The 27,698-nt window shown below is 34.1% G+C and overlaps 1 protein-coding gene across 2 annotated transcripts in view; it reads right to left on the bottom strand.

The window, feature by feature from the left end:
- SLF1 (SMC5-SMC6 complex localization factor 1) overlaps positions 1–27,698 on the bottom strand; it is a 61,770-nt gene that overhangs the window by 1,659 nt on the left and 32,413 nt on the right. For both annotated transcript variants that reach the window (XM_055086665.1, XM_007104346.4), the window contains exons 11-20: positions 26,638–26,796; positions 25,654–25,817; positions 21,392–21,523; positions 20,635–20,800; positions 13,814–13,961; positions 6,730–6,875; positions 5,376–5,539; positions 4,454–4,587; positions 2,447–2,539; positions 1,861–2,043 (exon numbers count right to left, since the gene is read on the bottom strand). In XM_055086665.1, the coding sequence (XP_054942640.1) occupies positions 1,861–2,043; positions 2,447–2,539; positions 4,454–4,587; positions 5,376–5,539; positions 6,730–6,875; positions 13,814–13,961; positions 20,635–20,800; positions 21,392–21,523; positions 25,654–25,817; positions 26,638–26,796 (1,489 nt within the window). The remainder of the gene's footprint in view (positions 1–1,860; positions 2,044–2,446; positions 2,540–4,453; positions 4,588–5,375; positions 5,540–6,729; positions 6,876–13,813; positions 13,962–20,634; positions 20,801–21,391; positions 21,524–25,653; positions 25,818–26,637; positions 26,797–27,698) is intronic.

The raw sequence follows: 27,698 nt of genomic DNA, 5'->3' as shown, positions 1-27,698 counted from the left end.
TATTTATGTACTTTGCCATAAAAATGTTATAAGGGATATAAAAGTTTGAGTACTAGTGGACATAATCAGAAGATTCTACCATACAACACAGATCTTATTGTCAGATTACAGATCATAGCTGCTAAAACTCTTAATGATGAATATGATGAGACACATGTAGTGGCCTAGATATAAAGTGTATTTAATGTAAAAGATCAAACAGTAATGACATACGATTAATGTATAATTTATGGAAAAAATTCTAAATCAAAATTAGATTTATTTTCATTATGTTGATATTTCAAAAAAAAGGTTTCAGGTTATTCCTGTTTAAAAGAGAAAATACAACAAAATTATGAACCAAGATACCAAAAGTAAACAAAGGTTTTAGAAACATAATTTAAATTATTGCTCTCAATACTGAGCGACTCACAATGAAGAGATAATATAGTTTCTACAGTGATGGTGTCAAACCATTTGACAGGTCCAAACTCAGATTATACCTAAGGCAAAGAGAAGTCTGTATGATTGCCGAAGGACCTTGATAAATGCAAATACAAGTAGATTTCCTCTCTTAGGGCAAAGAACTCATCAATTTATTATTCTTCACCAAAGGTCCTAAAAACATTCACATTGGTTAGTATAATGCCTTCTTCTGAAAAGTTGGACTTAATACAATAATGGCTTTTACATCACTTAGACCACTTGAAGCAAAGCCAAATATTGGCTTGGAATGTCACATACATAGTTAAGTAGAAAACTAAAACACTTAGGAGATATAACAGTATGGTTTTGTAAACATATAATACTAAAAAAAGTATAAGAACTGAAAAATACATTGATTATGAAATGGTATAAGTAAAACAGACACACTAAGGCCTTTAGGGGGCAGGAGAAGACTATAAATAACCAAACATGTTAAACTACCATGATATAGAGCCTTCCTCAGATAGATGACAGATAGATACAGATACATAGTAAAGAGATAGCTAAAGAAAATATGCTGTTTATTTTCATGCAGAATCAAATAGCTTTAATTACTGGATAAATAGTACAACAGTATTTTTAGTACAAATAAAATAGGAAATTTATACAAATCTTTGTGTACTATAAGCTAGTCATCACTTTTCCTTTGTTTTTCCTTTTAAAACGCAAATCAGTTTTGAACACTTTGATATAAAATTTATATTATTCAGTTTGGATACAAGAAGAATATCACTGAGTTGGGGGGGGGAAAAAAGGGTTCTGAAAGCAGAGATCAGACAAGAAATCATCAGAAAAAGCAGTAGATGAATATTAAGCTCAAGTTACTTCCATCACATACCCTCTGCACAACAGTTATTATCATTTGGAAATCCTCCTACTTATTAATTGACTACAAAATGTGAATGAAGAAAAGATATTATTCTAGGATGTCTTTTTTTGTAGTCTATAAAGAAATGACTCATTAAAAAAAAGAATAATCATTAGCAGTTATATATAGGAAATGAAACAAGAATGAAAAACCCAAGTACTCACAATTGAACATTTACATCCACTTATTAATAAGCTTTCAGAAATGGCTGGTTTACAGACATTACACACTTTAAGTAAAAGGATTAATAGTAAAAACCAACACACCCAATTCAAAATACACTCTGGTAACAAAGGTAAAAAGGCTTAATAATACGATAAATAAATACATTTTATGAAAAGGCTTTTATCCTCAGTAAATAAAAGGTGCTTACATTCTAGCAGACTTTTCATCTTTACTTTTTCATTAAAATGTAATAAAGGTATCTTTCCTTATCGAGCTTAAAATATAAAATACTTTCTACCTCTGAGGGATTCATCAAAAAACTGGATAATTTATCATAACCCGTTTAGCATAAATGCACTCACCCCCATGCTGGAGTAGCAGCTTGCCAATTTCTACATGTCCGTTTGACAGTGCATCATGCAAAGGAGTCACCCCGTCCACTTGAGTGAGCAGATCTACCTCTGGACAACGTTGCAAAATTTCCTGGACACATACTGTGTTGCCATAGTTACAGGCTTCATGCAAAGGCGTCCAGCCAGCATTGTCTAAATTAGAAATCAAGGCAAATTTTAAAACGGCAAAAGTAGGACTTTTGGTAGTGAAGTATTGATATTCTACTTCCCTTATCAGTGTGACTTTCTAAGTGCCTCATATACAAATAGAATGCTTTGATAAAAATGCCTAGGGTGTAATCATATTTCTAATTGTAAAAAATAAAAACTATTTTAAAATATTGATGTTGGGATCTGATCAAAACATAGATGTCAAAAAATGGTTGTGCACTATTATACATCAATATGTGATGAATTTCTTGGTTTTGCTACTAGCAATACTTTAAAGATATGTTAGGTAAATATACTTAAATGATTTTTCTTAATGTTGAAATTAAACTATTTAATATCACAAATATTAAGACATTGAATTAGACAACAAAGATTTAGAACTTACCTTTAACATTGATGTCTATTCCTGGCATAGAGAGAAGAAGAATCAATTTCTCCACTTGGTTATTTATGCAAGCTCTATGGAGGGCTGTTTCTCCTGCCATAAAAAATTAATAGATTATTCCAGAGAAGACAAGATATCAACTAAAGAAAATAATCAAAGGGCATGAACTAGGAGATCTGGCCCCATGCCAGAAAATTATTTATTGAGTTTTCCTTTTGACTGGTTTAAACATCTCTCACATTTAAAAAAACGGGGGGAGGGAACCCCACCAATCCATAGAGCCTCTCTGTTCTATCAGCAATTCAGCAATGAAATTCTACTAAAGGTTTAATAAAGGTATTGTCTCCCCCTAGTTCAAGGTTTGAAGTTTCAATCCTGCTATAAAACCCTCAAATGATCAGAGAACACCAAATATACTGGGTTTTGCAGCAATAAAAGTTTAAAGTGCAATTGCCCTCTCTTAAATTTATTCATGAACCTACGTTAAATGTATGGCTCTTTTTTATACAGCATTTATAGCTTAATTCAAATGAATGTTTCTGGCTAAGCATGAGTGCCTCTACACACTCAAGTGTAATTCAGAACTTCAAATCCATTAACAGATGGTTTGCTGCTTCTCAATAGGCTGTCTGGCTTGGCTACAGCAGCACAGAGAAGGAGAAATGGGGGAATCTTAATATAAACACAGACACACGCACACGCACATGCACACACATGAAAAAAATCCCTAGTACCATTTAAAGCTGAACAAGAATGACAAATAGAATGGCAAAGCCTTTTCTAGGAGGGGTGCAGTTAGTGCCTGCTGCCTAAAATTGAATACATCCCTCTCTGCTGTAAGCAAGATTAATAAGATATAAGTGATAATTTGATGTAAGGGGAATTTAAAAAAACATAATAACTGCTTTGAAAACAAATGAAATACATACTGAATCAAACTCTTTCTTGCTATAAAATACTAAGAAGCACATTTTTCCAGTGTTCAGTTTTACAGATTATCTCTGTAACTTCTACCAAAACATTTCTTTAACAAGCACTGAAAAGCTTTCGAAGTTTTTCTCTACTATTTCTCAATTCTCTTCCTCCCTCCAGTTCCTTCTGCTGTCCAGCTTAAAGCCATTCATATTCATTTTACTTTCTGACACAATAAACAAAGAAAAAGGACACTGTTTTGTGAAGTTAATATCTGAGTGCACATTTAATACATTTTTCATATTTTGAGCCAAATGGGCAGTTATTTTGAATTTGTGATATGCTGTTATGAACTCATCTCATGTTGAAAGATGATGAAAGCTTGGTTCCATAATGATAATATTTGTATTAAAAACACGATATAGCTCATAAACAAGAGACTTAGCAATTTACTTTGGCCAGATACAGACTCTCGGAAGTAATTTATAATTTTGAGTTAAGGGGTACCTAAGCAAAAGAAGTGCCGGAGTGAATTATTACAACGCTATTCTTGTTACTCCATCCCTTTAGGTACTTAGGTTCCAGTATAGTTAGAACCAAAAGCCAAGCACATTTCATAGTCTGGGCTCAATGCCTGGAAGAAAAGAGTCCATATGCTTAACACAGCTATGTAACATAGCCTACTTCTCATTCTTTGTTCACAAAACGTCTAGGACTGAAAGAGATGAAGACTGAATTATACTTTCAAATCACAAGACACTGATCCTAAGCAGCACAGGTTGAGGTGGAATAGAAAAGTAAGGCAGGCAAGTCTGGAATGAGCTCAACATGAGCTACACAGTGTTTAATATTTGAAAAGGCAGGTGGAGAAAAGAAGGGAGGAATACTCTATTACACCAGGTATTAAACACTTTTTTTTTTTTTTTTGTATAAATGGCTGTTCACAAAAATAATATGCTCTCCAGGAAGGTATTTCCTGGACCTAGTCCAATATTTAAGTTCAAGCATTCATCAGGGCCAGTGTGTAAAACTTGCAAATACTGACTATAACCACGAAAAGTTCCTAGCATAAATTAATTTAGATATTTGGAATACCTTTTAAATTAGTCTTGTGAAAATTTATCTTTGTAACTAAAGAGGGGCAATTCTCCTTGGAACACGACAATTCTCCTTCTGACTTCTTTTTCAATCTTTTTAAAGATGAGGAACATTTAGCAAGATTCAGCTCTCTGAAAAGAAAGTAAGACATAATGAAAGCTTGTTTTTCACCAAGGCGTAGAAGCACAAATTATATGGTGAGTTAAAAAAAAAAAAAAAAATCTAGCCTTCTTTTAATTTAAACCCCCTTATTCATTCAAATCTTTACTGCTTTCTATTCTTATATTTATTTCAACTGTACAGAAACAAATTTTATGCATTTTCATTTTATTACCCTTGCACCCCCCCAATAGCCCACTGAAAAGTTTATGAATATTGAAAGTCCAGTAAAGCAGACGAGACCAAGTAAACCATATTTGGCAGAGAGACTAAAGCAAACTGCTAAGATCAAAATGCAGGCCCCTACTCCCTATTCTTATGTTCATGTTCTAATCCTATCCTCTTCTTCCTAAAAAGATTTCAGGTCTTCTGAATTTTATATAGCATACTTTTAGAGGAGGTTTCTCATTTGGGGAAAGCTATTGTAACAACTCAGAGTATCTCACATGGTGATGCATTCTGAAATCCCATCTATATTATATACAAGTAGTACTTTAAATCACAAGGCAAAAATTGTGTGGAACAATAATTTGATGAAGAGTTTTATTTCTTTTGAAAAAGACTTAATAGAAAGAAAGTGTGTACCTTGAATTAAAGAAAGTGAAAATGTTGATCATGTGCATTTACAGGTATAAAACTGAGTTTTCTGCTATCAGTATAATTCAGACAACATCTCAGATAAAGATACAGTTCAAGAAATGACTAAGAAGAAGAGCTGTACTCGAAAACAAAGCATAGCTGGTATATAAGCATCACTTACGGTAACTCTGGCAGCCCTTCAACTTGTTTCTGTTTAGCACCATTCAGCATAATTAAAGCCCTCTGAGATTCAAAGCAAGGCCGCTGTCCTATTTTCTTTGGTATCTGCATCTTTCCAGTCCCATGCACACCAGTTTTCCCCAAAGCTGGCAAATAGGAATATACCTGTTGCAAAATAATATTATATTGCTTTCTCAACTACAAAAACCTGGAAACAGTAAAAAGAAATTACTTGATTCATTTCACCATTAAATTTAGTTATATTTTCTTGGTTTCATCACTATGGTTGCCATCCTATCTCATATGAACATGCTAAAATATTAAGAAAGCTGCTAGTTCCATGTCATTAAGTCAGTATGACATACACAAGAAAAATACCTTCTTCAAAATAATTATTTTTTTGAATTCAAATTTGACACTCATTTAGGAAAGTTCTTTTGATGAGTCTTATGCCCAACTTGTTATAATTAGCCTATTTTTAGTATTTATGGTTTAAGTACAACTGGTATTTTGTCATTTCCATTTTGGTAATGTCTTCCTTCAACAGAAAAGAAGTCTGGAATAAATGGAATGAGGAGCGCAAAAGTCACTGAAGACAAGGATCGTTGCAAACAGTATTTGCCCAATCTGACCAATTATTAACAAGCATATTTCTCATTTGTTGAAGAAACTGCTGGAGATATTAGATATCAATAATAGCTAAAGATAGCCAAGATAAAACTGGAAAACCTTGGATCAAATCAAGTTTATATGTGTATATACATAGGATAACTGGTATAACCTTTGGCATCATTTGCAAATTTTGCTTTTTAAATACCATTAAATACTATGTAGAATGTTTCTGGATCAAGGTCTTTCCAAAATAATAATCTTACATACTGTGGCAAGTGATATAAAGATTCTTGTATAATTTTTCTGTTACCAGTTCTTAATTACTCTCAAGTAATTAGAATTTCTATTCACTAATTATTCCATTTTGAGGAAGAAAACTACTTGCTTTTATATATGTTTGAAAGATTTATGATTAATATGCTCTGTCCAATTATTAAAATAACTAAGAATATTTAAAAATTGAATTTATAAACTTACTTCTTAAAAATTAAAAGAACTAGGGCTTCCCTGGTGGTGCAGTGGTTGAGAGTCCGCCTGCTGATGCAGGGGACACGGGTTCATGCACCGGTCCGGGAGGATCCCACATGCCGTGGAGCGGCTGGGCCCGTGAGCCATGGCCGCTGAGCCTGTAAGTCCGGAGCCTGTGCTCCGCAACGGGAGAGGCCACAGTGGTGAGAGGCCCGCGTGCCAAAAAAAAAAAAAAAAAAAAAAAATTAAAAGAACTAAAATAGAGTGGTGCTTACCATTTTCTGAAGAGAGAGTGGCTCAGAAGAAATACTAATGGAACTCTGTAAACACAACTTTTTAAAGACTGCCTCTGCAACAAACATTTGAAGCCAGGAGGAAGAAAAGGAACAAATAAAAATCTCTAATTCCTGTGAAGAAAAGTCTGTAGAAAACAAGAGAAGTAAATATAGTTATTGCTATACCTTATAAAATTTCTTTCTATAGACTATATCCTTCATGGACTTTATTCATTCAAATGATGATTCTTATACCAGTAAGACTCACCCACATAATTTTATTTTATTTTATATATTTATTTATGTTTTTAAAATTAATTTATTTATTTTTGGCTGTGTTGAGTCTTCGTTGCTGTGCGAGGGCTTTCTCCAGTTGCGGAGAGCGGGGGCCACTCTTCATGGCTGTGCGCGGGCCTCTCACTATCGTGGCCTCTCTTGTTGCGGAGCACAGGCTCCAGACGCGCAGGCTCAGTAGTTGTGGCTCACAGGCTTAGTTGCTCCGCGGCATGTGGGATCTTCCCAGACCAGGGCACGAACCCGTGTCCCCTGCATTGGCAGGCAGATTCCCAACCACTGTGCCACCAGGGAAGCCCTCACCCACATAATTTTAAACCACAAAATATAGATAATATTCCTATTCCTTGCCCTTCAAGAGAAATTTTTATGGAATATGTTCTCACATTTGAAACAATCATTACTTTTTATTATTTTAAATAAAAGCCTTGACATTTTATATATATGTATATATACACACATGAATGGATAGATGATATATGAATAGATAGACAGACATGGACTTTTATCACTATACTTTCCAATTAATGTTAAAGACCTCTTCCCACAATAGGGCCGTGTCTTTGGAAAACTGGTACTTGGTTTTTAAATGGGCACACATGTATTTAATTTGCACTGATTAGTCTTGAGCTGATAGGAAGACATTTTTCCTGGACAACATCCATGAATCCTATCACTGCAGAGAAGGAGGAAAGGTAAAGAAGAGGGATAACGTAAGACAAGAGTATGCATAAGAATTTTCTTAGAAGTCTGCACCCACTGTACTATACCAAGTGGGGGAGAGGAGTATAATTTTAAATGATAAAACAAACAAACAACAAAAACACCAAGAGTCTCAAATCTCTTCATTCTAAAATCCTCAAGTTCTCCAATAATATGGAAATACATAAATATATTCATGAATTGAAAGTGATAAAGGACTGAAGTGACTATTTCCCTTGTAAATTTAATGTTATGAATTCTCTATTAATACTCTCTGCTTAAGTAACAGAATGGATAATACACTGGAATGGTAAAGAATAATCAATCAATAGGATGCTAAAAAAGCTAAAATTAAGCAAAACAGGATGAAAAACGTTGATATACAATAAGGCAGATTAAAATTAACTACAAATAATGGAAGAATAAAGAATTAGAAAAAGTCAATAAAATTAGCAAAATAACATTAACAGGTCAAAATACATTTTAAAATTGGACAGAATAATAAACTTAATAGCAATATAAAGCTTAAAATTTGAAGTCTCTACTCAGGAGCTGAGTTCCTTTGGCTGAGCAGACTTCACAGACACCCAGTGAAATCCTGTCCTTCTCAGATGCCTTCCCAAAAGGCTAGGGCCTCTGGTGTCCTTGCAGTCCTTGCCTGACTTTCAATGAGGGAAGGAGAGTTGGGGTGGGATGGGGGTGGGGTGTGGAGAAGAACAACAGTTTAAGGAGGAATTTTGCCCCTGGGAACATTTGGCAATTTGTGGTTGTCACAACTGGGGAGAGAAGTATACTGGCAACCAGTAGGCAAAGGCCAGGCATGCTACCGACTGTCCTACAATTCACAGTTCACAGGACAGCCCCTCACAATAAAGAATTATCTGGCCCCAAACATAAACAGTGGCCAGGCTAAGAAAGAAACTGCCTGGACTAAAGAGATCTGAGGTTCTTGCTTGGGGCAGACTGCCATATGGGCAAATGGCTCCAGTCAAATGTTAAATAGATCCACCTAGCCCCACACAGACATATGGTTGCTGAATTCAAACAATCCTGTCCAAATATGGCCTCAGAGATATAATTTATAAGAAATGGAAACAAGAAAGGAGTTATTTAAAACTTTTTGTTACAACTGACTACTTACAACCTACTACGCTGCTAGTATTATCTGAAACTATGCAAGCAATAAACTGAAGGATGAGCAGTAAAAGATCTTTTCAATATTAAATCTCTAGTTATACACATTAAAAAAAAAGCACATCTATCATCAAAGACTTTACTACAACCAACTGATCTTACGTATCAACTCTAAGCAGAGGCAAAAGCAAAGCAGAAATAACTTGTACTGTACAGTTCAAAAGCAACGATCCCACAGTGGAACTACTAAATGGAGTTATTCACCTAGAAATAACATTTGGTAGCTTTAAAGATATAGCAAATACAAACTATAATGGATCCACATATGACCAGGTAACACACACTTGAAGGGAATGATCAATAAGAGATGAACAAGAGAACTTAAGAAACTTAACCCCTGACTGACATGTACACACTGCTCTATTTAAAATGGATAACCAACAAGGACCTAGTGTATAGCACAGGGAACTATGCTCAGTATTATGTAACAACCTAAATGGGAAAAGAATTTGAAAAAGAATAGATACATGTACATGTAAAACTGAATCACTTTGCTGTACACCTGAAACTAATACAACATTGTTACTCAACTAGACTCCAACATAAAATAAAAAGTTAAACAAAAAAAAACAAAAAAAGAAAGAAAGAAACTTAACCCCTGGACTTTAAGACCTTCACTGGCAGGATCATTTTTATTGCCCTCACAGCTAGCAGGTTGGTAGCTTGCACAGAATAAACATTTAGTACTTAATAGATGAATGAATGACTGGCAGATAGCAATAACTGGAGAGTCAAGCCAGGATGATCTTTTTTAAAAAAGTTACTTAGATCATGCCACTCCCTTTTAAAAATGGTTTCTAACCCCTAAATAGGGCTTAGAAGTTCCTACTCAAGCTCCTCTACTACTTTTTTGGCTTTACTGTGGCCACTCTTCTCCTTGCTGCTTGTCATCAGCCAGGCATCAAAAGATTTCAAAAAGGCCCAACTCTTTCCTATCTCCGAGTTTTAGTAAATGTTGTGTCTTCTGAATGGCATACACTTCCCTGACTCTGCCAAACTCCTACTTATCCTTTAGGTTTTGCTCTCCATGACCACTCTACATAAAATAAGTTCATCCACCTCAACACCTAGTTTTTCTTATTTGGAGCACTTAGCAATTTAAAATGATGTATTTACATTAACTTAATTACAGTCTGCCTCTCCCACCGAAAGCTCCAAAAAGGCAAGGATCATATTTTGTTTCCCTCTTCCACTGTATATGAAGTGTTTAGCTCAATGCCTGGTAGAATGCCAATAAAAATTTGTTGAACAAATGAAGGCAACAGAAACATTTTGATTGAGATGATTAGTCAAATTATAAAAATGTATATTTTTGGAAAAGGTCTGAAGCATGAAGAGGGATTAAAATAGAGAGTAAAAAAAAAAAAAACAGCCAATAAAGGTTTGGAAAAACTCTCAGGAAAAGATAATGATGTAACCTGAGAAAGGCAAAGGAAGCTTTATTAAAGTTCTCTAAAGATGTGAAAAATATTATAGTAAATTCTGATGACGTGTTTTCTTCCCAGTGAAAACAGGAGAAGAAATAAACTGAAGTTAAGGATTGACAAACTATGTATTGCTGCCTATTTTTATGAATAAAGTTTTACTGGAACACAGCTATGTTGATTTATGTACTGTGTATCACTGCTTTCTTAGTGCAGAGCTGAGTGGTTGGGACAGAGATGGTAGAGCTGAAAAGCCAAAAATATTTACTATCTTGTATTTTATCCAAAAAAGTATGTCAACCCTAGTTTAAGCCAATACATCAGGAATTTCAATTAGGCACAAAAAAGAAATTTCAGATCTTGATGCTAAAATATAGAAAGGGATATAAGGAAACTCTTTCTGTTCAAAGTGTTTAGAAACAAGAGAGAATTAGGCACAAAAAAAGAAATTTCAGATCTTGATGCTAAAATATAGAAAGGGATATAAGGAAACTCTTTCTGTTCAAAGTGTTTAGAAACGAGAGAATGGCATCTATGTGGGATGGCTGGACATGAGATCTGATGGAAACAAGAAAGAATTTTACTTATCTACTGAAATATCTTCTGCCATAATTTTCTACAAAACAATTAACAACTAACAACAATTTTACTAAACTAAAATTAATTCAATAGATCTGAATCTGAGTAGTATCATAATACGTATTTTATACTTTTGGACTAGAAAAAAAACAAAACATCGTTTGTCGTAAATGAGAAAGACGGACCAGTATCTTCAGCTGGAAGCTATATAACAGCCAAATTATAACATCTTTACTAATGACTTAGGAAAAGCAAATAATAATTTAACTGAGCTGAAGAATAATGCAAAGACATGGTCAAACAAACAAACATACAAATTACAGAGTATCTACAGAGAAAAAGAAATGGTTCTCCATCAAAAGAGCAAAATATTGACCAAAAGGACATTATTAGAACACCTGGTTCACTTGTAGGGATGAGTGTATTATTCTACAAGCTCTGTATTGTACAGTTTAACTTCGCATATTAGCTGTAGGAAAGCTACTGTTCTCTTAAGGATAAACTATTCACTTGATTTCTATCTCTTGACAAAGGCTAAAAATCAAGATGTACTAACAAAAATTTAGGAAGATTATTAATTTGAACCATTTTTAGATATGTATGTTAAATTTTAAAAACTGCCTATCTATGGCTTAATTGGAAGCCTAAGAAACCAATTGTGTGGTGCCTTGAGAAGAGAAAGGAAAGGCTTAAACACACATTTCAAATGGGGATATAGTTTAAATCTCTTGTAGCTTTAAATATTAGTGATCAAACATATTGAGAGCAAAGTAATCACTCAGTCTGTCGACAGGATTACAATGGTAACATTAAAGTCAATTTTAGCTTCAGTCACAGGCTCAAATTTGTTGAGTTTAAACTTGTCTTGTGAAAACTGGGAGTAACAGTGGATAACAATGCCTTGCTTTAAAGTGAAGGGACATTCGATTATGAGTAAAGAAAACATTAAAGCTGATGCCTAACATGTAGTAGAACCTTGTTAACACAAGGCTCATTATTTCATGCATTTGGCTAAGATAAGTTATATTTCCCTAGAGGTAACCAATACACACTGGAAACAACACATGTAAATACACTGATAGTCTGTAAAGGCACCGCTAATTCTATCCTGGGGTCCCCAAACTCAAAGAAGTTTCATTATGGAATGAAAACAGGGAATCCTTTTAGCTGAATGTTTAGTTCCCATGCTAGCAAATAATGCCAGAATTCTGCTGTTTCTAAAATGGAAAAAAAGAAAAAAAAAAAAAAGATCTAGTAGGAATGGTGGGAAAGAAATGATAAGAAAGGGTTCTGAAGGAAGATTGAATTTGAGCTAAGAAATGTTAAAAAGTCATGCAACAAAGGACAGCTACTTCACAAAAGGAACAGTAATCACCCCTCAGCTCAATGAAAAAGAAAGGAAAAAAAGAAGATAAAATGCTTTAGATAAAAATCTTCTAACTTCAGTAGTATAAAAAGAGACCTCTCTTTGCAGAGGGCATCATCGAATAAATCCTGAACCCAGTTAGAGCCTGGATTTCTATTCTAGAATCTCTCTTCAAAGTATTAAAGTGATTGACAGCATATTCAAGAACTTTTTCTTTTATATAAAACCAAGATCCAATGAAACACATGTGTAACAAAACAGAATACTTACTTAGCAGTCTAAAATATTTTTAAGTATATAAAAATCATCTTTTATATTTGAGAGGCACAAAAGTTCACTTACTTTAAAATATGTTCATTTTAGAAATTTAGAAAGGAAAGAAAAGAAGAAAGGGAGGGAAGAAGGAAATGGTTCATAGGGCACTAAACTGGCTTTGAAGTGTAAGAATGTACATAAAGGTTAATAACACTGTAATAACTTTGTATGTGGACAGATGGTTACTAGACTTATGGTGGTGACCACTTCCTAATGTATGCAAATGTCAAATCATGTAGTACACCTGAAACATAATATTGTACATCAACTATATTAAAAAAAAGAATGTACACGTAAAATCTTATAGAAGCCTGGAGACCCAAAAGAGTTAGGTAGAACCTTTCATAAGGTAAGCATGTGAAGATGAGTTCTGTCATCATATTGCTTAAATAATATTCCTATTACTTTAGAGGAAACTTTAAAATTAGATAATGCGGGGAGGAGGAAGAGTGAGAAAATTATACATATTTATTACTTTTATTTGCTTCATCCATGCTAATTTGTTAGATCGCCAGACTCAATGGAAAAGAAATATGGCAGCTTTTTGTTATAATAAGAAAAATTACACAGCAACAGGTACATGGGGAAAATGTTTTAACCAGTGATATAGCCCAAGTTAATCCAAGTGGCTTTATAACATAGTAAGCATTCTGATCCAAAGATTTTCATTTTTTAATCCTGTTAAGTATTTATGCAGGAAGAGACCTGGAAACTGTTCATATGGTGCAGAAAACATTACAGACAGATAATGCTTTCTAGGTGAACAATTAGAAGTATTAAAGGTACTGAAAATAGTTTCTACCATGTGAGATTCTAAAACACCAAACATAAAAAGCAAATCTGGGCTTCCCTGGTGGTACAGTGGTTGAGAGTCCCCTGCCAATGCAGGGACACGGGTTCGTGCCCCGGTCCAGGAAGAAAAGAAAAAAAAAAAAAAAAAAAAAGCAAATCTATCTCTTCAATGAAAAGAGAATAAACGGATTTTAAATTTGTCTAAATATTTACTTTAACAGAACAGCTTAATTTTAATTTTTTGTTGTAGGATTAAGGAAAACATTAATAACATTATATATAAATATATAATAATTTATTTCCATGTACTATTTTCCATGCTATAATATTAAATTTTTATGAAAGCATCAAAATACTATTTTTGAATAATAAATGATGTGTGCGGGGAAGAAGGCTCATGTAACATAGACACACTTACCATCACATGAAAGGGAAACATAACTTCCTAAGTCATCAGACATGTGTCGCATCACGTTTCTACCCATCTTAAGACCAAGGACAATCCAATAATCTATTGCTGCTCCAAGAATTCCAGTCAATAAGTAAGCTAGTTCATGTTTGAAGACCTAACATTGAGATCAGAAAAATATTACTAAAACATAATGAAATGTATTATTTCTATTATTTTGAATACTTGTTGAGGCAAAACATAGCTATTTAAAAAAACAGGGTATGCTAATGCCAAAAGGTATTCTTAAGAAACCTAGCAAACTAATTCCCTCTTTCCATTCTCTCCATCTCCTTCCTTCCCTCCTTCCTCCCCTGATCTATATCTACATCTAAATCTGTATCTGTATGACAAAACAGTTAATAAAACAAATGTTCCAGGACTTATATATGGATAGCTTGTAACAAACTTTTAAGATAACTATCCAGTGGTGTCAAGTGCTTTAGTCAGGCAATAATTCTATTAAAACAATGAGGAAGTACTTGGCTTCTGTGGATTTCTGTTAACAAGAATATATGACTATAAAAAAAGAGATTTAGCCACCCCTACTGTTTATGTATAAAATTAACCTTTGGGCTTCCCTGGTGGTGCAGTGGTTGGGAGTCCGCCTGCCAATGCAGGGGACACGGGTTCGTGCCCCAGTCCGGGAAGATCCCACATGCCGCTGAGCAGCTAGGCCCGTGAGCCATGGCCGCTGAGCCTGCGCGTCCGGAGCCTGTGCTCCGCAATGGGAGAGGCCACAACAGTGAGAGGCCCACGTACCGCAAAAAAAAAAAAAAAAAAAAAAATTAACCTTTACATTTCCCTAAATGGCATTCGCCAGAAAAAGACTTGAAAAACAATGTATACAAGCTTTAACAAGCAAGATTGTACTTTGTTGTAAAAAATTTAAAAATCGGCTCATCAAATTTTAATTATTAAATTATATCATATACCATTACCTAACTTAGAGGTATAGATATCAGTTTTAAAAGTATACATTCTTTTATATCATTTCTATATTAACGTTACTAAACTACTGTAAGAAATATAGCAAGGCACACAAACCTGACTTACAATAAGCATGCTTCACACTCGTGTTTAAAAATATCTTTCTAATCCATAAACTATGAAGATGTGTGAAAATAATATTTTTAAACACCTTTGATTTAAACATAAACACTTTTCCACAATGACATTAAAACTAGTTGAAATTCCTGTATTTTTGGTATTTGTTGCCTAGGCGTGTTGGATGCGTGAAAAAAATCACTAAATTAACAGTTGGGGAGAAGCCATGTGAAAGGGTTTTAATAAATGTTATGATATCCAAATAGATAACTGCTATGTTCTGCCCCATACTATACCTGATAAGAGATTACTGACAGAGAAATCTCCAGCACTTTGAACCCTCAGTGACTATAGGATTCATTTCTCCTGCCCTCAGCAGACAAGGTTCTTATAGGTACGTACAGCATTTCATTAAGGCGTCATTCCTAGCACAAGAAGCTATTAAATGATTTCAGGACGGAAGTGCTGTTTTTGGGTTGTTGCACAAACAAGGACAAATAGTCAAGCAGCACATACATCAGGCCCACTGAAACAGTGTTTACTGAGGGAAAACCCACAGAGACAGGATCCTCAGCAGGTGCCTAGGTCCCCTTTTGCCCTACCACACTGTTGGGTAGCACATGGTATTCTGGCAAGGCTGGATATCAGCATGTGGGAGAGAGACTCTGAAGAATGGGACGAAGGGGATTTTAAGCTGCATGATTAGGGAAGCACTGCCCTTCTGATATGATCAGGGGCCAAGATATGGAACCCTGACCACAGCCTGATCCTGTCAGGTCAGGATTCATGAGTGGGCATCAGCAGGACCCCTTCTCCGGCCTTGATCAGAGGGCTGAGTTTAAGCCCTGCAGTTGTAGTTGTGTAACATGGGAAGTGAGCAGCAGGACTGGCCATGTCCGCAGGCTGGGGAAATACCTACACCTCCCTTGGACCCTGACAGGTGTCAAGCCTTGCAGCTGACCAGAAATAACTCCTTTAAGTATGGGTCTTAGCCAGTCTTCCAACGAACTTTGCAGGAAGCCAACTCCATTCTTTGCAAAGCCAAAATGTAGATGATCACTCTGAGCGATTTTACTTCTCATGGTTCAATTTATCAAGAGAACATAAAACAGGACAATGAAAATCTCTGTTTGAACTAGCAAATGATCATGTCAATATCCATGCCACAGAATGTTCCTTCCAACATAACGTATATCTGAATATCAGCAATGACACTTCTCAGGAAGAAAGCAAGAGACTGTTACATTTTGATTTCTCAAAGTATTCCCCCATCTCAATCAGGGTTACTTCAGCTCCCTGGTCCTAAGACTCTGGATAGAGAAGATGAGGCTAGCACATAGAGCTAAGCCTCATACAAACTACAATCCAGCACTCTATCAAGTAAAAATAACATAAAACCAACCAGGTAAGACTTTCCCTCCTTCCTGATGCAAATATATGTACACGTGTACCTGACACAACAAATGAGTATCAATATTGCTTACTATTCAATTCACCTTGAAATTATTGTTATTAAGCAGTTAGAGATAGGTATGTCTTACAGTACCTGCAAGGAAAGACTGTAGTTCCTTTACCATGGTAAGAAAAAATTTGCCAAAGTTATTCTACCTGTGTGTCATTGGCTAAACATACCTACCACATACCACATATACATAATAGAAAATTTTTATATAAAAAGATACTTTCAAATCAGGTTCTTGGATCCTTTTATACTACTTTCTTAACTATGACACTCACTATAACCATAGGAACAAGACAGTGTGCTATGGACTGTACTCACTGTAACTTAACAATGCTACTATTTCTAGCACTGTGGATATATATGCTTTGGAAGTGGGTTAGTGGGAAAATGGCAAAAAAAAACATCAAAAGAGAAAAGCTTTCTTGGAATACCAAAATGTTTGCTAAAGCTGAAAGAACAGAACATAAATACCCTAAGAATTAACAAAGAAGTGAAAGATAGATATGATTTGCACATATGACAAATATTTACCTTAGATCTCCCTTCTAATAGGTAAAGGCTATTAGGAGACATTCTGTCAATACAGTTCTCTATTATCTACCAGGACTAGTAATCTTCAGTTTATAAACTTGGCAATCTTCCAAAAATTGACCAGTATATAATGCAGAACAAACTTGACTCTTGGCCTCTGACTCCCAGCTTAGGGCTTTCCACAATATCCCACAGCAATAGATGACAAACTGCTCCTCTAGTACCTCTGGTAGAAAGATGCAAACATAATGTACATACTGTGCCTCTTCCTATTTTAAACAGTGACATGTGAAGTAAGAGAAGGTATGTTGCAGTGGAGACTTGGACACTAGTCAAGGTTTTGCCCTAAGAAGCTGTGATACCTTGAATAAGTTACTTATACTCTTTAGCCTCAATTTCCTTATCTTTAAACAGAAACTAGCTTCCATTTCTACCAATAATTGTAGGGTTATGGTTAACTAGCATTTAAGGACATCACAAAGAAAAGCAGAACTAACCACCAAGCTTAGTAAAATGTGTACCTCCTCCATAACCTTGACACATCCCACCTCTGCTCTTTGCCAAGGAAAGCCCAAAGCTTTCTCAGATTATGACAATGAAATTCATTGCCACTGTGTCACTCTGCAATACTTTCTGATTGACATTATGACAAAACAATATTAGCATAAACTGAGGACTTCTGTTTAGCTAATGACTTAAATTGAATGCTTCAACTAAGCAAATCAAGATACAAATGCTTTACAGTACAGAAAATGATGTCTGTGAACATGCATGGAATTCCTGAAATTGGAAACTGCCAAAAAGATTTAATTAAGTACAATAATGAATTCTAACACACAAAGTACCACAAGAAAAAAACAGTTTATATGAATTTAAGCAATTCAAATGTTAAATAAAATATTAATTTGCAAAGTTTAAAACCAGTTCTCGTATTACAACTGATGCTACAATTTATCATACATTGCTTCACAAATGTTAAATTTATTTATAAATCTGAACAAAAATCTTCAAGTTAAATACGTATGAATTTGTTACTATTTACTTAGTATTTCCTAAGTAGATTCTTATCTGTGGTAGTCCTTTGGTGATTTAGTAAAACTGTGAAAACATCAGTTTTATTATTGTTTTCAATTATAAAAGAGCAATTTCATTTATAATCAAATGGATAAAAAAGAAATGTTCCTTAACGAGGAAATATTTTCTATCCTTAATGATTCTATTGTCTAAACAGTAGAAAAAAGGCAGATGATAATCAGGATTTTATCAGTTTTAGCTTAGACATCTAGTTATACCCAGAAACAATCCTCCCTTTTTAATGCCAATTAAAAAAAAAAAAAAAAGAGCCCTGAAAAGAATGTTTTCTTTAAAGAATGCCTCACACCCTCCCTAAATAGAATTTTTAAAAATCAGTAAGGAGTTCTGTTTCTAATAATGGAGGCCTAGGTAATTCAGATAAACCATCTTATAGAAGAAAACTTAAAATATTGAATAAAATATGTAAAACATCTTCAGTAAAGTTAAGAGGAATTGCTCAGCCAAGATCTAGGAGAAGGTAAAAACCAACTGAGGCATTCAAAGCTAGCTGACTTTGCCCTAAGGACATTTGCTGACCCCAGAGAAAGAGCTGATACACAGAAGTGTGGTTCTTGGAGCCTAGGGGAAAAAGGAGTATAAAAGTCATAGCCCAAGGCGTAATGCCCAATACACTGACACCCTGCAGGGCTTCAGTCTCAAAGCAAGCATGAATCAGAAGCAAAACAACATGTATCTGTGGCCCTGTACTTTACTTTGACTATCCAGGAACCCTTGAACCAGACAACAAAAATTTTCGCTAGAGGAAGATATTCTGTGTCTTTGCCACAAACTATTTCTACAAATAATTTTTCAAATGCAATTTACGGCACACAGTCAAGCATAACTAGCTTGCAAGAGAATATAAAAGACATGAAAGAGGGAAACAGCAGAAACAACAAATACAAACTGACTCACAAAAACATCGAATATGGAATAATCAGACGTACACTGTAAATTAGCTATTATCGCCATGTTCAAAGGCAAAAGAAAACCTTGAAAACTTCATAGGGAATCAGAAACCATAAAAATATATCATAGTAATTTGGAAGGAAAAAGTCTAAAACTTGGAAAAATAGAAAAAATAAAAAATGCAATAGCCATGTTTATCATATTAGATACAGCTGAAAAGAGACTAGTGAACTAGAAATTGGACGAAAACACTATCCAGAATGCTCCGAGTATAGAAAAAAATGCAAAATATAGATGAGAGGGTAAAATACAGAGAATACAGAGGAGGTGCGACATAAGTTCATTTGGAACTTAAAAAGTAGAGGCGCGAAAAAGGATCAGAGGAAATAAATTAGAAGAGAAACTATGTAAGAATTTTCCTTAAGCAAGAAGAGACTTCATGTCTATTTAACACCAGAGGTCTCCACTCCATCTACTATGTTTTCTATCCCCAAAGAAAATATTACCTAGCTAGCAATTATGATGATATATCAGTCATGAATAACAAGAAGGCACCATTGTATATAAAGCAGACACTGTTTAAAAAAAAAAAAAAAAGAATAAATTCCCAAGGTAGAGTCAGAGGAGTTGATTAAAACATTTAAGCTTGACCTAATAGGTGATAGAGAAAAAATGTAGAATAACAGAGAAAACACATTTTGGCCTCTAATCTTATATGAGGTCAAAAAGAAAAGTTGAGTTAATTTCAGAAAGTGGAAATCATATAGGGCTCATTTTTTAACTATAATTTACTATTAGAAATTAATAACAAAAGCAGAGACAGACAAAATCTACTGACAACTAAAAGCCATCCATTTAGAAGTTTTAAAACACTCTTTTAAAATATTTCTTGGATTAAAGGGGAATTTGTAACTGACAATAAAAAACACTTTGAAAAAAACAATAAGAACACCCAAGATTAAAGTATCAAAACTTGCAGAATGAATCTCAAGTTCCACTCAAAAGGCAATTTATATTAAGTGTACGTATTAGAAATAAGGACTAAATAGAAAAAAGATTCAAATATTCAAGATAGAAGAGAAAGTAAAAGAAAGGAATTTTTTTAAATGAGCAGAAATTAATGATGTAATATAAAAATGTAAACAATAAAGTCCCCAAAAGCTCATTTTGAAAAGAAAGGTGACTAACACTTATTATGCACCTAAAATGTGGAGCAGTATGTTGCTATGCACTTTACATATTTTCTGCATTTAATTTTCCCAGTTACCCTTCATATAGATAATATACTACAATCACTGCATACTGATTTTCTAACAACAAGCAAAACCTACTTATGAAGAAATGGTTCAGGAAATAACTCTTAACATCCAGAAAGGTGTTTTAAAAAACAAGTAGAAGTTTTTATTAGTAGTACACCAAAAAGTTGTATGGATTCACTCAATTTTTATAATCACAAGTTCCTTAAAAATTGAAATGTACAAAAATAAAAAAATCTAGAGTGATAAGTAACTATAGATTTCTTAGCAGTAATGGTCAAGCAACTGTCCAAATGTGGATGTAGCACTACAGCCAAGTGTGAGATGACAAAACCAGCCTCCAAGAATCTTTTACCTTAAAATTAGATAAACGAAGTAGAAAACAATGTATTTGGGTGCATGTTAATTTGTCTCAAGTAATTCAAAGAATAAAGGGAAGAAAAAAGACGCATACTTCAAAGAAGTACTTTTTTCCATAGGCCAATATTCATTTGTAAATTAATCCTACTTACATCATTAGACTTGCATTTTTCTTTGTGAGAATATATAGTCCACTCCAAAAGCATATTTACTGGTTTGGTGAAAAGCCCAGAGGTCTCGCTTCCTGACCAAAAGATTTCAAGAAGAACTGCCTTTCCTGTTATTTTCAGACTCTGAGAATCTGACCAGTCATACAACCTAATAAAAATATGAATGAAAAGTATATCTTTATGCCAATTTGACCACTACAGTTATTAGGCATAATATTTTGTCATAAAACAAAATTCTAGCAATTTCTGAATATAGAAAAGTCTATTAATATATAAGGATTATAATATCTAGTTATAATAAAGGACAAAAATTTTTAAATGGCTTCATTTCAACATAATCATCAACAAGTACACACTAATGGAACTGCAGGTTTTAGAACATATGCAGAACTTACAGATATTATAGATTCAGTTTTAAAACCTGGTATAGCTTTTTACTTAAGCATTCAATTACTAAAGAATTCAAAAATATACAAATTCTGAAAAATAAAAACAGCCTTACCTATCCAAATGTGTAAGTTAGTGAAAAATAAAAATGTGAAGTAAGGAAACATGAAAAAAGCATACAAACCTTTACAGCTACTTGAAGGACTGAATCTAGACATATGTTTTTAAAATAAATCTATATACTTGAAACTAGAAAACAAGGTGGTTTTTTTAGAAATATGTAGTAAATAATTAGAAAAATGGTACATAAGACAATAAATACAAAAAATGTTTTTTGGCGATTAAAACTTACTTTTGACTCAGATGTCGGACTTCACTTTCAACTAAATTAAAGAAAAATTTGAGCAGTGTCAGGTGGAGCATCTTAGAGCCAATAATATTTTCTGAAATTTGATGACAAAAACTTTCACTGAAAAGGCAAGACCTGGAAAACATGAACCCAACAATCTATATAACATGCAACAACTCATTGAGTAATTTGTGAGCAAAGTATTTCTTTTTTCAGAAAATCATTGGAATTTTAATAAAGCTTGCTACAACAAAATATAAAGCAAATTCAACAAAATTTTATTAATAATATATTTTCTTCCTTTAAAAATTAAACCCTGTCAAATACCCCATGACAGTTAATTTTGTAATAATAGAGATCTAATTTCTCTATTTTTCAAAGATTGTTAATGTTTAACAACCATCTGGTACTCTCCCCTTGTATTCTTTATTTCATTGAAAAAGAAAAAAAATATGAATTTCATTAAACCATTTTGATTCAGATGACCAGTTACACTTTCAATTTATAATACTCTCTATAATCCTCCTCTTACTCAAAATTATTTCCTTTTTCATTATTTAGTAAAATGAAAGTCATTTAGAGCTATTTTTTTTAGAGTTTTAAAAATTCTGTATTTATTTTCTTTCCACCTTCTGCAGCAGTCTTATCCAACAGAACTTTCCATGATGATGGATATGTTCTACTGAACACCTGAAATGTGGCTTGTGCAAAACTGAGGTATTGAATTTTTAATTATTTAATCTTAATTAAATTTAAATATAGTCACATGTGGCTAGTGGCTATGGGGTTGGACAGCACAGTTCTATAGTATTTTTTAAAAGAGAACATAAAATTACTCAGAACTCCAGGACTAAGAGAGAGAGTCCAGGCAACAACATTGATTACAATTTTCTTCCAACTTCATTATCAATTATACCAACAATGTACTTATAACTCTGTACCTGTCTCCATCTTCCCCATCTATTTTGAATACCACACTCTCAGATTAGGAGGGCCCTTAACAGCTATTAAATGTAACAATCCATTTAATACTCAACTCTGTTCTAAAAGATCCTCCTTGACCATATAGTTACCCAGTCTATCTGAAAACTGCCAGGGATGGATACCATAGTATCTTTTCTCTTTTTCTAAAAACACACATTATGAAATATTTCAAAAATACACTCAGGGACTTCCCTGGTGGCGCAGTGGTTGAGAATCCGCCTGCCGATGCAGGGGACACGGGTTTGAGCCCTGGTCTGGGAAGATTCCACATGCCGCAGAGCAACTAAGCCCGTGTGCCACAACTACTGAGCCAGTGCTCTAGAGCCCACGAGCCAGAACTGCTGAGCTCATGTGCCACAACTCCTGAAGCCCGCGTGCCTAGAGCCTGTGCTCTGCAACAAGAGAAGCCCCCGCTTGCCGCAACAAGAGAAAAGCCCGCGCACAGCAACGAAGACCCACTGCAGCCAAAAATAAATAAATTTATAAAAACAAAAATACACTCAGAAGTAGACGAGTATCACCCAGCTCATCTGTATTCCTACCACTTTCCTGGGAACCTTCCCCGAGACTCCCAACAGACCCAATTATTTTGTAATTAAACCTGGGTATCTGTTTATTAAAAAGTCTACTTTTAAGCTGCCTGAATTCCATTGCCTGTAGCATCAATTAATTCATCCAAACATTTATAAAGCACTTATTATGTTCCAGACATTATAAGCACTGAGGAGGGAGATGTTTAACACTGAACATCTACTCTTCTGAAAGTCAGAGGCTGCATACACTGTTGGTGGGAATGTAAACTGGTGTAGCCACTATGGAAAACAGTATGGAGATCCCTCAAAAAATTAAGAGCAGGACCTACCATAAGATCCAGCTATCCCACTTCTGCGCATTTATCCAGGAATATGAAAACACTAATTTGAAAAGATATACGTACTCTTCTGTTTATTGCAGCATTATTTACACTAGCCAAAATATGGAAACAATCTTAAGTGCCCATCAACAAATGAATAAATCAAAGTGTGATACACACACACACACACACACACACACACAGGAATACTATTCAGACATAAAAAAGAAAAAAATCTTGCCATTTGTGACAACATGGATAGGTCTTGAGAATATTATGTTAAGTGAAACAAGTCAGACTGAGAAAGACATATACCCTATGATTTCACTCTTATGTGGGATATAAAAAACAAACAAACAAATGACCAAAATAATTGAGCAAACCAGACTAAATCAAAACAAACACAGATATGAATAGAGTAGTGGTTACCAGAGGGGAAGGGGTAGGGGGGTGGGTGGAGAGAAGGGGATCAACTGTATGGTGACAAATGGAAACTCAATTTTTGCTGGTGAGCACACTGTAGGTATACAGAAATAGACATATAATGTTGTACACATGCAACAAATATAATGTTACAAACCAATGTTACCACAATAAATTTTAAAAAAAAAGTCAGAGGCTGATTTAAGTGAAAAACTTAACCCAAAGAAAGGGCAAGAGATAGGAAGTGGCATTTGACTTGCATTTTAAAGGATAATTAGGAGAGGCCAGGTATTTATAGGGTGGCAAGAATGGAGGTTTATAAAGGCAGATAAAACATAAGAGCAAAGGGATACAAAATGAAAATAGTTCAGTCATTGGGCACGCCTGGGAAAATGATGAAGAACGGAGACATACATAGGGCTAAATCATGAAGGGTCTTAGATGTTTTGCTAAGGAATTTAAAAATGTTTTCTACAGGTGATATGTGTGTTGAAGGACTTTTATCTGGGAATGAAAAGACCACATTGGAAAGAGCATACTGGTGTACTTTGGAAGATAAAGGGAAAAAGTAGGATCAAGACCAATAAAGTGGATATTGCAACAGTTTACATAAGAAGCAATGAAGGCTTTTAAGATAAAGGTGATGGGCTTCCCTGGTGGCGCAGTGGTTGAGAATCCGCCTGCCAATGCAGGGGACGCGGGTTCGTGCCCTGGTCCGGGAAGATCCCACATGCCGCGGAGCGGCTGGGCCCGTGAGCCATGGCCGCTGAGCCTGCGCATCCGGAGCCTGTGCTCCGCAACGGGAGAGGCCACAACAGTGAGATGCCCGCGTTCCACAAAAAAAAATAAAAATAAAAAATAAATAAATAAATAAAATAAAATAAAGGTGATGAGAGCAAAGGAAGAAACAGATTTGTAAATTAAGAAGAATGGCAAATATGTAAACCATATATCCTCACATCCTACACCTATGCTGGGACAGTACTGCGTTAGAATTGTGTTTACACCTTCAAAAGTGTGGGAACTGTTATTTTAACTTTTCATATATCCTCACATCCTACACCTATGCTGGGACAGTACTGCGTTAGAATTGTGTTTACACCTTCAAAAGTGTGGAAACTGTTATTTTAACATTTACCTCTGAAACATAGCACAATGCCTGGCTCCCAGTAACTACTCAATAACATTTTTTGAAAGAATAAATAAATGCGTGCTAGCTAGCTGATTAGCTTCCTTCAAATATAACACAACCAAGATGGTAGGTAAATCCCTATGATCTCAAAGAGGTAACCAAAGATGTAGCTTTTGCCTGGCTAGTCAAGTATCCTTTCTCTTACTACTATGGACACCCCTAAAACTGAACATTTGTATAAAAATAAAGTACTTCCCAGACAAAGGAAGGCTATCAGATACAGAGAGCTATCAGAGAAGGCAAAGAAAAATGATTACTTCTGTTTGAGAGAAAGCAGCAGAAATAGGAGGGATTTCTGAAGAGATTAACATATGGAAGACAAAGGAAGGATCTAGGCAGATGACAGCATGTGCAGAGGCATGAAAGAGATGACATATTTAGGAAACATTAAGTTCAGTTTCAAAATTCAAATTTCTAGCTGAAAAAATATAAAAGAAACACTAAAACAGATATTGTATACAGTTACAAATGTTTATACTGTTGATGACCAAAATTTGATGATATTCATATCCAATAAATTCATTTTATTTTTAAAAATATGCAAAGTTATTTTGTTAAAAAATAAAAATAAATAATGATTTGGCATTCCTGTGAGTCCATTTCATGTATTTATTAAACATTTTTTTAAATAAAATGATTGACAAACATGACCAATTTAGACTTGGTCTTTGCAATAAATACAACACACAAACATTACACACACAAAACAATTTTTTCTAAAAAGAAATGTACTTCTTTTATCAGTATCTAAAAAATAAATAGCAGAACACTGACTACATGAAATTTAACATCCTCACATGTGAAATTCCTTACCTGATAAGCACTTCTATTAGAGACCATGCCCCTTTCATACAAGTTGGACACTGAAACAACTCTAAGTAATATCTTGACATGGCTGGGGACTTCCAAGGAGGGTGAAGGTGAAGAAGAGCTGACAATATATGAAAGTATCGACCAGAAAACGTATCTATGTTATCCTATTATTTAAAAATAAACAAACAAATAAAACACAATAGCTAAAAGTACAGTTTTATCAGCTAATTTAGTTTAAAACTGTAATAACCCAGATCTAACATTTTTGGCAAAAATATGTGTTTGGATAAAGGAGAACAGATGGAACCATGATGTTTAGCTAATTAAATACTGCAACTGAGAGAGAGGCACACTCTAAATATGTATCTACATATTAGATAATCCTAGCTATTGGGACTAATCTATATCAAATGTCCATTTTACTTCTCATGATTATAGTGTGATTAAAAGAGTTCCCAAATGTGACCTGAAATGAACTGAAGAAACTTTACATGTAACATTCTGACTTATCACCAACATTAGTCTGACATAGCTTAAACCTGTTGTTTCTTCAAATTGTCACCTTGATGAAGAATATGACTAGAAATCTACCTTTGAAAAGCTGTTCCTATTGGTTTTCACAATAGGAACAAAGAGTAAGTTCAGTGTCTACATATATTATGAATAAAAATCATTACCAATGTACTAAATGAGTAATTTACTAAATGACATCCTAGATTCTTATAATTTGATTTTTACGTTAGACATTTTACTGCCACAGAAAAAAATTCTGAGAAAATATTAAATTAAAACACTCAGAGTAATACCTAGTATAGAGTTTAAAAACAGAAAAGAAATGGTAATAAATAGGTACTGCATTTATTATTAAAATGAGGAAAAGAAATAATGAAGAGAGAAAATAAACTATAAACTTACAAAAACTGAGAAAGTGTTCATAGTTTAACATTCTTTGAAAGACTATAAAACCCGTAAGACTGCTCTTACCTGTAGAATGTTCTCTAGAAGAGCGTGAAGAAGGCAAACAGGAGGGATATAATGTGATTGCAAAGAGGAAAGTTCCTCAATTGCTTCTTTAAAAAACTGTCCTTCTATGAGGCTTTCAATTAAATTTAATACACCTCTGGGAAATTCAGCATTTTTAACCTAAGAAAGGAAAGATTCTATGACTCAAAGAAAAGAAGGGGAAAATTCTGAGATGAAATTTTGAATTAGCAAGGAGCCTGAATTTCCTCATCTGTAAAATGAACAATCCTTACCCTCACTACTTTACTAGGTTGTTATGTGGTTCCAAAAGAATGATTTGTATGAATGTGTTTTACAATAATAAAATTGCACTGCAAAACATATACATTATTGTTTTATTTATTATTCTATCACCTTGAATAGTAAGATGAAACACTACCTCTAAGAAAAAACTTTAAAAGTCATTTGCAAAGTCTGGCTGATAATGGGACTTCAGTTGGAGGTACAACCACACAATTTTAATTTAGATGCAAAATTACTTTTTGGTGTTTTTTTAAACTTATAAGCAAACTATGCCTATTAAAATATACTACATATATTAAGATGTCATCAAGCAGAATCAATATTTGCAAAAAGTGACAACTGCTATAGTATCATAAAATTACTCTGAAGATGCACATTAATATAACTCTAAGAGTTCCACAAAATACAGCCCCCTTGGTCAAAATATTTTTAACAATAAAAGCGACTCCTTTGACCTAGTTGAGAATCAAGAATACTCAGAAAGACTCATGGACTAAAACAATCAATTTTAAAGGAATGAATAATGATATAAAGAAAATAATACACTCATAAATATTACACTGAAAATTTAATCTAGAAGTTATAATTATGAAACCTATGAAATGTATGAATAGGTATACATAACTCACCTGTGATGAGCACAAGGTAAGTTTTTAATTCTTATCAATTTTTATTACTGTATATAATTTTTTTTGGAGCTTTGATAGAATACTATTTTTCTTTTTCACTTCTGATTAGAGAAACTACATTTCAAATTTGATAAGCTTTGTCCTCCTGAC

Source organism: Physeter macrocephalus, chromosome 8 (assembly GCF_002837175.3).
Source record: "Physeter macrocephalus isolate SW-GA chromosome 8, ASM283717v5, whole genome shotgun sequence".
NCBI classification, from domain to species: domain Eukaryota; kingdom Metazoa; phylum Chordata; class Mammalia; order Artiodactyla; family Physeteridae; genus Physeter; species Physeter macrocephalus.
Note: the sequence above shows the minus strand (reverse complement) of the source record. Positions and strands in the feature narration are given on the sequence as shown.